Source organism: Anguilla rostrata, chromosome 11, assembly GCF_018555375.3.
Source record: "Anguilla rostrata isolate EN2019 chromosome 11, ASM1855537v3, whole genome shotgun sequence".
Taxonomy (NCBI): Eukaryota; Metazoa; Chordata; class Actinopteri; order Anguilliformes; family Anguillidae; genus Anguilla; species Anguilla rostrata.
In genome coordinates this window covers 11751170-11762898 of record NC_057943.1, presented here as the reverse complement: position 1 = coordinate 11762898, position 11729 = coordinate 11751170, and the positions used below count along the sequence as shown (strand labels likewise).

Here is an 11729-nt window from a genome sequence, read left to right as displayed (position 1 = left end):
CAACATTCTTCTTTATATCCTCCCACTATTTATATCGTCAATTGAATTAAGTTCGCAGTGTGTCGGATTATATGAAGTAAAGGCAATTATTGTCTTACAATTAAGACAATTATTGTCTTTACTTCATATAAAAAATTATTATTTTCTGTTCTCCCCTGCGTCCGTAAGCAAGTTTGGGATTTCTCACAACCGCTCGCATAAATAAATTACAGTAAACGCTAATTCCTATCAGTATGGTCAGTTCTTTAATAACGCAAATTGAGTTACTGGGTGGTGCAACGATGAATAATCAATAGCCACTAAATGCACTACAAATAGAGCACTAATGATCAACGCCCACATCAGTTAAGAACACGACTTATAAGCGTGTTCACTGATGCGCAGCCAGATACTGCCAACATTCTTGCTGTCATATGGAGCAACTGGCTTACGGAGTTAGGACTAGTTCAATTTCAGATTTAAAAAAATATACATAGCTAAAATATATTTTAAAATACGTTCGCCCGACAACTACATCTTAGTTCACCTGACCACAATGGAATTTCGTCGCAGTATATGCTTCTCGCTCACACTGTTATACCTCTTTAATCTGGTAAGTCCTAATGCTTTAGCACGCGTTTCTGTACGCGCCAGAAGATTTGAATTTTGTGGATGGGAAGTGATTGATGCGTTTTTTTTTCATCAGGTATATTGGTTAATTTTATTAAATGCCTTGAGTCCTAGATTTATGTGTGATGATAATGACGACGACGACATTATTATTAGTAGTACTAGTTGTGATCGTATTAGTAGTGGTGGTGTTGGCACTCGTGATAGCAGCTAGTTGTAGTATAATGATAATTTCACGCAGAAGCATTTCATCTATCTTTTTTAGAAAACAAATGTGTTCTTGTATAATATAGGTTGGTTATTGTTGATGGATGTACCAAATTGTTTTTCATTCAAATTTAGTTGAATATTAGAGAAGTTAAATATGGGGAAGTACATATGTTTTACATATGAATTGTATGTGGCCAATAATTACACTAGATGGTGTTCTACGAACTGTTGGTGCGAGGGAATAACGCTTTAGGGGAAATTTGTTGTGAAAGCTTCATATAACTCAGACTGCTGAATTACAGTCAGTGTAAGTGCTGTACAAAATAAAATAAAAAAAGAACTACTGAGCATTCCACAAATGTGCCTGGTACTTTACATTCCAGTTGCAAGAAGGGTATAAAATTTGCAACACTATTCAATGGTGTTTAGATTTTTTTATATACTTTTCCCTCACGGCAGAAATACAGCATGTATGATTGGTGCTGAAGACTGAGAGTCAGTAGGAAATTCTGAAATGATTACTGACAGTTTTCCGGCATGTGTCTGTGAGAGCTTTCACATCCTGTCAGTGCCATACAATAGTGGTCCACCACTCAGACCGCGCCTGCTCTGGCCTCATCTCTGAAGCACTCTTTCGCATCACCATCTGGGCAGTTCCGGGAAGAAACTTCAACGTTTGTTTCCCCGATCTCTGATATCATTTTCAGAGTGATTTGTATTGCCGCAATGAGTAAAAACCATTCACTCATTTTTTTTAAACCATTGTTAAAAAAAGAAAACAATTTTATTTATGCATTTTTTGTTGTTGTTGTTGTTGAGAATTTGGCCCCTTAGTCACAACGAACGGAAATGAAACAGGAATAGATCATAGATCATGAAAATGCACTTTTTGTACGTCGCTTTGGATAAAAGCGTCTGCTAAATGAATGTAATGTAATGTAATGAATAGCAATGCTAAAATGTTTGACTAGAAACTCTTTTCTGTGTTATTAGCTACTGGGGAACATTTGCAAATAGAGTAATGAATTAACAGTAGTAAGGTGAAACAGGAACACAGGTTAGCGAAAAGTGCAATGTGTGGTTTTGGGTTCTCATAACTGCTGTGTCAGAGTTCAGCGAGCTGAGTGTTCATAAACTCAGATATGAGTATGCTGTACGTCATGATGTGCATGAAATGAATGTGCATCATCTTACTGTAGCTATGCAAATCAGTTTATCGTACTAGTTAAGATGAGCAGATGGTAGATTAGTGATTAGTGAGATAGTAGCATATTCTATTGAATGCATTTTATAATGCATATAGAAAACATTCATAAGCATCAGTGTGCTCCTCAGCTGGCATGTCCTGCGTAAGTATAAGTCCTTGGTGCAGTTACTTGTCTAGGTACCCGCAATCAAATTCTGTCTTCTGTGGACTAGAATCTCCCTGGATGCATGAGACTTGACCATGGATTTGGGTGAACACTCCCCCCAAAGCAGAGTAATGCAGTGTATACCTGCTGGGTTTGGGCTTATAGCTATTTGACAGAAAGTTTAATGAAGGCAGATTTAGGCACTCTATGTAAAATGGTTTTCACAAGGGAATATCATGTCTGACAAACCTTTTTGTATTTTTTGAGGAAGCTACCAAGTGTTTTGACTATAGCAAGGCTTATGATATTATATACTTAGATTTCCAAAAAAGCATTTGATAAGATACCACATGAGAGTCATATTATCAAAATTAAGACTGTAGGAATTACAGGAGGTATTTTAGAGAGGGATCTTATTTGAGCAGGGTACTGTGAGAAGTGGAGTCCCACAAAGACTGGTGCTGGGACCACTGCTCCTCCTCAATTATGTAAATGACCTTGCCCGGGACATTGGAAGTACATTCGTTAAACTTGCAGATGATACAAAACTGGAAGGTCCAGCTAATAGTTTGGAATCTACTCAATTCATCCAAGTAGATTTAAACAAAATCCAGAAGTGGGCAGAAAACCTGGCAAATTAAATGTAGCTAAATGTAAAGTTCTACATGTCGGAAATAAGAACATAAGCAAGGTTACTTTATGGGAGGAACAAAATTGGAATGTGATTACTTTGAAAAAGACTTGGCAATAATGGTTGATCAAAGCCTTTCAGATTCTAGGCACTGTGCTGTAAAAGTGCACTAGCAGTAAAAAAGGCCAACAGGATTTTGGGATTTATAGCTAAAAGTACTGAGTATAAATCCAAGGAAGTTATACTTATCTTATAACATACATTTGTTAGACCACACTTGAAGTATTGTGTGCAATTCTGGGGTCTGTACTACAAGAAAGCAATAGTGGCTCTGGAAAAGGTTCAAAGGAGGGCAACTAAATGGACTAGATCAATTGCAAGGAAATTGCCTGAGCCTCAAATAAACATTCAAGCAACTAACAGGAACACCTGGGGCAGAGGCGTTATCCTTATATTTTAGTAATTCTGGTCTATAATGCAGTACCTCACCAAATATTCATAGAAACTGTTTTAAGCCTTCTGATTTTCACAAACTCCTATTATAATGACTGACGCATGCATCTGTGAAGTAATCTGCATCATAGCTCATTTGGTCGCATTGGTCATTTGTTACAGACTGTTCAGAGGTTGCACACATTTTTCTTTGTAAGATCACTATGAGTTCCATTATGAGAACATTAAAGTGCTTTTTTTGTGTGCGTTATACTCTGTAGGTATATGAGGTATATGAAATGTTCCAAATAAACACTCATTATTCTCATTAGTACTGGATAGTAATAATGGCAGTTGTAGTAGTGGCAGTGGTGGGAGCAGTAAGAGTAGTGCTAATAATAACAGCGGAAGTAGTTTCAGTGGTTGTAGTAGTAAAGGTGCTTTTAGTACTAGAGACAAAATAACAGCACCCATGTAAGTATGGAAATTTCCACCACTCTGAATTATGTTTTTAAATGTAAAAAATAATTGTCAGTAGTCTTACTATCTTTTCTTTCATTAATTGATGTTGATGTGTGGCAGTCTGCCCACACTTCTCTGGAATTGCCCCGCAAAGAAATTTCAGAGAAGTGTAAAAAATGCAGATTATTTTAGGGTGATCCACTTTTGAATATGAATAATAAAACTGGCGAAGTCCTCAGTTAAATTATAAATAAAGTCATACAGCCTTTCAGTGCTGTCTTTCCCATAATGCATTTGCAATGCAGCTCAGCCTGTCAATTTTGTGTCTCTGAGTGCGGACTTATTATGTTCGTTGTCACATGGTTTGCACTGATTAACACATCATAATTAGTCCCTGTAATTAGTCCTGTTTCAGTGTTGATTTTCAAACAATTGCTGAACTTGGAGTGCCTACAAATTTAGGTGGAGAGCTGAGATGGTCACACACTTGACATCTCTCTTATCTAAAAGAGGGTTGGGGTTTAGTAGCATAACCTTTTTTTTCCCTAAAAGTTAAGTGTCATGAAATTTTGTCTGGACTCAGATATTATCTGCCAGTAAGTGGGAGGATGTGACTGTGAGTAAGTGTTGTGTATCAGCATAATCAAGTAATCAATGAAAATACAGCCTGCTGCTTTCGGGGAATCCCTGAGTAACAGCTGCCTGGTTTTCTCTGGAACCTCTTTGACAACAGTGATACCAGTAACACTGTCAACAAGTAAAATGCCAAAAAGGATGGTGGTGATTCCTAGCATAGTGCTTAAATGGTGCTCAAGTCAATTAAATTTAGGTATCGTAGCAACTGAAACCCCCAGCAAGGGACACAAAATTGAAGTAGTTGTCTCCAGAACATCAGCCATTCACATGTCATATAGCATTTACCGAAATTAATAGCAAGGGGATATAAGAATTGCTGATTGAGCCAGATTTTGTCCTTCAATATTTTTTCTGTTATGGCAGAAATTAAGAATTCAAATGAAGGATTCTCAGACAGACTTGTCATTTTCACATAGTTGAGCCCAACACCTTTTAAATTACTTGGGGAACTCATCGGGACCTCTGCTTATTTGTTATAACACATAACAATTGCATCTTGTTTATATTTTGTGACCCCTTTGGTAACTAATTTCTGTCCAGTCATAGTGCTGTTTTCCTGTAATATATCCCCTAGCACAAAAAGCATTCCCGTTCAAATTTGTCTTTCTCCAAATATCGTTTTAGTTTCTCAAGGTTTATCAATTGTGAGTTTTTCCTCCTGTTGACAGCAAAAGGATGGGAGCTGTGCAGGGCTCACAATTTCTATCTGCCGGTTTAAAAAGGAACCACAGAAGTTGATGCCGTTGCAAAAACACCTCAAAGCTCACACACACTGGGGGGTGAGATTCACACAGGGACTCTTTCTCATGCTCTCACTTTCTTTATCAGTTCATATGAAAGTAAAAATGTCTGTGATCTGATGTAAATATTGGTTACCTTTATGCAATGCAATCTACACTCTTGTGTGTATACACCCCTCAGTAGGCAATCCTCCCCCTAATCCCTTAACCCACATTTGGCTGACTTTGTACCAGTCAGGGGTCTATTGACAGCAAGATACAAGGTTGTAACTGAATACTGACAGCAGGGCCGGCTCAACCCAATAAACAAAGTAAACATTTGTTTAGGGCCCCGCAATTGGTTCGGGGCCCCCTTCCTCCAAGATATATATAAATATATATTTTTTAAATAAATAATTGTGTTCCCTAAGACAATGGCTTTTTCATTAATCTAAATATATTTCTATTGGTGCCAAATCTTGTTGGCTGGGGCTTAGGGGGTGGTTTTTGTTTAGGGCCCCCAAAACCTTGGGCCGGCTCTGACTGACAGTAATGTTTGTTTAAGTCACTTAAGAATCTTAAGAGTCTTTGATAAAATGAAACCACATGTATGCATTTGGGAATGCCAAGCATAGATTAATGAGTCAGGGAATTTACTTGTGCTGATTACGAGAGCACATGATTCACAAAACAGCGTACATTCAGATTTGATCATCAACCATGCTTACGAACGTTTCCGTGAACATTTTGGCCTTCATCATTTATTTTCTCATCCGAATTCGTTCTTTGGTAAGATCAAGTCTATGTGTGTTTGGAAACAGGTGTAAATGCCTAATTCTTTTTGCTTATTGATAGACATGATTGTTGATGATTGATTGATATCTAAAGACCCACATGCGCACAGCCAAACCCAACACTTGGTAATGGCATATTTGTGGCTTCCTGATTACTTGGCTAATTGTGCCTTGGGGAGAGAGCGCGTTTTTAGGGAGCAGGCATACGAGGCGCAGATATGTTTGCGGAGCAGTGAGTGGCTGATGTTTGCACACGACCCTGCAGGTGGCAGGCCTCTTATGGGATTGCTAGGGTGTTCCTTTATGCAAATAAAAAGGCAAGTACATTCAATTTAAGAAAAAACGGCATTCATCCTCTGACACACCTGGGATATGCACAAAATTTAAGGTCTGTGCATGTTTCATGAATCCCATGTTGGTTTTTCATCTGAACTTTTATTAAGAACAAAAGTAAGAAGAATTTAAGGAAAGGTTTATGAATGAGGCACATTGTGTACATTCAGACGTACGCAACTGAGGGCTTGATTTTCAAATGCCTATTTATCTTTCATAGAAAACATTGTAGAAGTGCATTTCATGTTCAGTAGTCTGATTTTCATGTCAGACGGTAAGGGGCCATGAGTTTTTCCTTGCTTGTTTTCTTAACCTGTATTTCTATCTTCCAACAACAAGAGGTCAATAAAGAGTAATGCACAGGTATTTGCATGTCATCAGGAGATAAAAGAATGAATAATTCAATATAATAATCAATGGGTACAGTAAATAAATTAGAAATATATAATTTAAGTAAATAATTTATTCATAGGTTGATTTTTCAATGTACATATTTATGCTAATTTATTTATTGATTCATGGATATACTTCCCAGGTTCTTTCTATGTTTATTTACTTTTTGCTCTATTTATTTCATCTGGAAAACCCCTGCATATATGATAGCTTTCGCAAGCTGTGCTCTGTACATTATTGTTTCAGGCTCTTTCCTCTGTTCTCTCCTACTCTCTCAGGTTGATTTTGTATGGTCCAGGAGATGCCCAAATCCACCAGAATGCAAGCTAGGTAAGACTATACACTGACCTGCTTCATTATTGATCAATTGACTGATTTTGTATGAATAATTAAAAATTGAGGACTCACAATATTAGGGTTTTGTCAGTATCGGCTGATGGTAGCTTAAAACAAATTTATTGACAGGCAGGTATGCTTGAGACAAAAAAGCTGTGTGCATGAGCTTTTATAATCCCACTGTGACTGTTTAACCAAATTAAACAAATTATATGTTGTATTGAGGTTGCTGGGTAGTTCATTCTGTTAGGGCACTGTTCTACATCATGTATGGTGCCCATGGTCTGGTATTGAATCCATACTCCGCCAGTGCCAACTGGGATAGCTTGGACTAGCATCACCCTCCTCCCAGCAGATAGGGGGCGCACAAGTCCACCTGTTGAGCTTCAAGTGAATCTTATTTCTCTGAATCATGTCAGACTTCTTGTAGTGTGCTTTAAGATTGTGATGGATAATATGTCGCTGGTGACACCACCCATGAGTTACATTCAGAGTATCAGCTTATGGCATCAGGGAGAGCGGTAAAGAGATCCACAGCACAGATGCAAGCGCTCTTTTATCCTAGAATCCATTCTGATGCTCAATGTGTGTTCCAGCAATGCAATTCCAATTTGATGGTGAAGGGTTGAATCGGGGAGGTTATTTATATGGATGTAATACCTGTATGATTTCTTTGGATGTATCTGTCTTTCATGTTTGTGACGATGTGAAACTATGCTGCCTTAAGATGCAAGATGTGTAATTAGACTGTGTAATCAGACAAAAAAGTATTAAGTGTTGTATCATATGTCTGCACAATAAAACATCCAGTGTTAATTCAACTCTAACAGAGTAGTTGTGAGTCAGATAGGACCAATAATAGTTGATTTAACACTGAGCAATTTTACTGTGTGTGCTATCCCGACATGAAAACTGTAATAAGAAGTGGGAGGTGATGCTTTGCAGAAGAGCACATGCTTCTCTGCTCCCCCAAATCAACCCTAGAGGTTATGATGAACATTACTGCATGAGCTTTACTGGACATTATTGGAAAAAGGGGAAAATTTTGTTTTATAATTCTTTATAAAATAAATTCATATTTTCAAATGGAAACTTGAGTAGGAACAGTCTTTAGGTATATTTTTTTACAACACCTCCGGCAGTTAGTAAACAGTGATATTAAGTGACCACTTACAAGATGCTTGCACTTACAATATATTACACTGGTTTGTACATTGTACATTGCATTTATACATTGATATTGATGATTTTCCATTGATACATTGATATACTGTAAGAGCAATTATGCCAAGAAGAAGGCTGGGCCATACTAGCAACTTAAAATACCTAAAAGAACAGAAAATGGCAAAGAGGTCAGCATTGCAACAATTTATCTTTGTTTTTGTATGTAATTCTTTGGTTCAAAAAAGTAAGCCTTTCAAATTTTGCTTGGTTTTTTTTTAACATGAGTGATCCTATCCATTTTTCTCATGTCCTGTCATTCTTTTCATGCCAGGCATCATTTCTAAGGAGTGCAAGTGCGTTTCCTGCCCGTCGGGCAAGTACCACGTTGTGAGGAGTGGCAATCCGCGATGCGAGTTCTGCACACAACAATGCACTGGTAACCGGGGACGATGTTACTCTGTCATTCGCCTGAAAACACTTTTTGGTTTTATGTAAAAGTCCTCCCCTTGCGATATCATATTTTGTATTTCTTTTACGTCTTTTTAAGATGGTCTAGGTCTGTAACAAACGATGACCAGGCGGGAAAAGGGTCTTGTTTTGTGCTCACTGCAGCCCTTTCTGTCTGTTTGCAGCTGAGCGGCACCTGATCCAGATAAAGGACTGTACCGCCAACTCTAATCGCGAATGCCATTGTGACAGGGGCTACTTTTGTGAAAGCTCTGCCCAGTACACCTGCCGAAGGTGTACTCTTTGTCCTGATGGGACCTTCACAGCCACCACCTCACGACTGCAATCCTGCAAACAGCATACTGAGTGAGTACAGCACTACTTTGCAATAACACAGCAAAACAATATTACACATAGCAAGCAGTATAACAGACAGCAAAACAATATAACACATAGCAAAATGATATAGCACAAAGCAAAACAATATTACACATAGCAAGCAGTATAACAGACAACAAAACAATATAACATGTAGCAAAATGATATAGCACAAAGCAAAACAATATTACACAGCAAGCAGTATAACAGACAGCAAAACAATATAACACGTAGCAAAATTATATAGCACACAGCAAAACAATGTTACACAAAGCAAAATAATATAGCACACAGCAAAACAATATAACACATAGCAAAATGATACAGCACACAGCAAAACAATATTACACAAAGCAAAATAATATAGCACACAGCAAAACAATATTACACATAGCAAACAGTATAACAAACAGCAAAACAATATAACACATAGCAAGCAGTATAACAGACAACAAAACAATATAACACATAGCAAAATGATACAGCACAAAGCAAAACAATATTACACATAGCAAGCAGTATAACAGACAGCAAAACAATATAGCACACAGCAAAACAATATTACACATAGCAAAATAATATAGCACACAGCAAAACAATATTACTCATAGCAAACAGTATAACACAGCAAAACAATGTAACAAAGCAAAAAGATGCAACACACTGCAAAGTGAAAAACACACAACCAAGCAACACGAGACAAAACAAACAGTATAACACACAGCAAAACAATATTACACATAGCAAACCGATATAACATACAGCAAAGCAACATAACACATAGCAAACAGCATAACACACAGCAAAACAATATAACACATAGCAAACAGTATAACACACAGCAAAACAATATTACACATAGCAAACAGTATAATGCATAGCAAACGATATTACACAGAGCAAAATATAACGTGCAGCAAAACAATATAGCAACCAGAATGATGTAACACGGTAAAATACTATAATGCACAGCAAAATTGTATAATGCATGAAAAAGTACAACACAGCAGGTGTTTCCCTGAGCAGGCAATAGGCATATTCATTTCAAGCAGCAGTAGTGTGGACAGGAACATGTAATTAACCATATGGTCACTGGTTCATATCCCTTTCACTTCTGTGAAACTTAACCTGTATTGCTACAGGTTAAAATATGTTTTTGAATGACTTGGGCATGCTTTGATAAGGACATCCTCCAAGCAAATGCTCATAATGACAATAAAAATAACTGTCTCAATTGCTGCTGACAGTGGCATTGTTATACCATTAGAGGGCAGTCTCTCTGAATCAAACAGAAAACCTGTGCCTTCTGAAGATTTTGAAAAGAAAAATGTCTTTGAAAGTTTTTTTCAACAAAAAATAGCAATAAGCATACACAGGAAGAATGTGAAATCACTGCTGGAATATAACTCTGCTGTGTGACATGCTCTTTATTGTATACCATTTTTTAAGAATATCAACAGTTAAATAGTTAAACAATGCTTAAAATAGCATTAAATCACAATGAAGAATTCCTGACAAGTAGCAATACTACACCAGCAGAGGGCTCCGCTGAGCCACAGTAATTGCTTGTCAGAGGAGTTTCTCAGTGTATAAAGTTTGTGTGATTTTACATTGCAGCTGTGGAAGTCTGGGCAAGGTTCTGATCTCAACGGGCAACAGAACTCATGACCACGTTTGCGCCAGCGTCACCACAAGCTCCATCCCCAGGGCCCTGCGTGTAGTTCAGAATGCCATGGAACAGAATTATGTCGTCAAGGAAACAACTGTTCCTCCTTCCACTGCGTCTACAAAGACTTTTGCCCATGAAACTGAGACGGTCATCAACATGCGGGCCGCCCAGACTGCTACACGCTACCACACTAAAAGAGCTATCATAGGTACAGGCCCCAAGATGTCTCCAAGGGGACTGTCAGCACACAGTATGTTCAGCAGATGTACTTTCTCTCTGTAATTTTACTGCGTAATTTCTCCCCAAAAACAGGCAATAAATTATATGTTCATGAGTTGCATATGTAAGCAATTTGCTAGTCTGGTTGCATATAATGAACATAGTACTGTGCCCTTTGTTTTGCTATATACCTTCCATGGAATTCTGGGATTTGGAGTATGATAACAAACTGTTGCAACCACCAGCCCCCACAGATGTTGCCAAATCTAACAAAACTGAAAAATGAAGGATTATTTGGATTTGATATCAAAATGTTAGACAAATGAATGCAAGACAAAAGCACCGACAATAAGCTTTTATGTAATGGTATTTACATGTATATATGTTTTTAACACTTTACAGAAACCCCCAGTGGCCTGCCCAACACAAATGACAGGCCTGGAGTACAGAATGCCACGAAACAGAATTCTGTTTCCAAGGAAATAGCTGTTCTTCCTTCCAATGTGTCTGCAAAGCATGTTACCTCTCCAGAGGAACCCTCAGCACGCAGTATGTTCACCAGCTGTACTTTCTCTCAGTTTAATTTCACTGCATAATTTTCACAATAGGCAATAAATCATTTTTTATTATCTTCATAAGCTGAATATACAAGCGACTTGGTGGTTGCATATCACGGACATAGTTATAGTGCCCTGCAAAAGCATGAAAATGGTTGTTAAATTGCCCATGAGTTAAATTGCCTATTTTGCTATTTAAAAATGCCATATTTGATACCTTTTCATGCTGGCATTTTATAGCAATATTCGTTCAATGTGTTTGAATTCTGTATTTGCTCCCCTATATGCAGTTGGTGCTGTCGGGTGCAACATTCTAACACAGTCGTCTTTCCCCAAGATATGCTACTACTGAATTATACTCCTAATGCTACACCGCCAAGCAGACCAA

General features: G+C 37.8%; 1 protein-coding gene across 1 annotated transcript; it reads left to right on the top strand.

The window, feature by feature from the left end:
- Positions 1–402: 402 nt before the first annotated feature.
- On the top strand, positions 403–11421 carry LOC135233931 (tumor necrosis factor receptor superfamily member 1B-like). Its single transcript, XM_064297918.1, has 5 exons — positions 403–592; positions 6850–6901; positions 8403–8507; positions 8704–8884; positions 10514–11421. The coding sequence occupies exons 1-5, from the start codon at positions 536–538 to the stop codon at positions 10845–10847; spliced, it is 729 nt and encodes a 242-aa protein (XP_064153988.1). The 5' UTR covers positions 403–535; the 3' UTR covers positions 10848–11421.
- The last annotated feature ends 308 nt before the right edge of the window (positions 11422–11729 follow it).

Excerpts from the sequence above, each read along its gene's own strand:
- LOC135233931 (XM_064297918.1), top strand. The coding sequence starts at position 536 with ATGGAATTTCGTCGCAGTATATGCTTCTCGCTCACACTGTTATACCTC. Across the intron at positions 8,508-8,703 it reads CTGCACACAACAATGCACTG|CTGAGCGGCACCTGATCCAG; the intron begins GTAACCGGGGAC and ends GTCTGTTTGCAG. Across the intron at positions 8,885-10,513 it reads TCCTGCAAACAGCATACTGA|CTGTGGAAGTCTGGGCAAGG; the intron begins GTGAGTACAGCA and ends TTTACATTGCAG.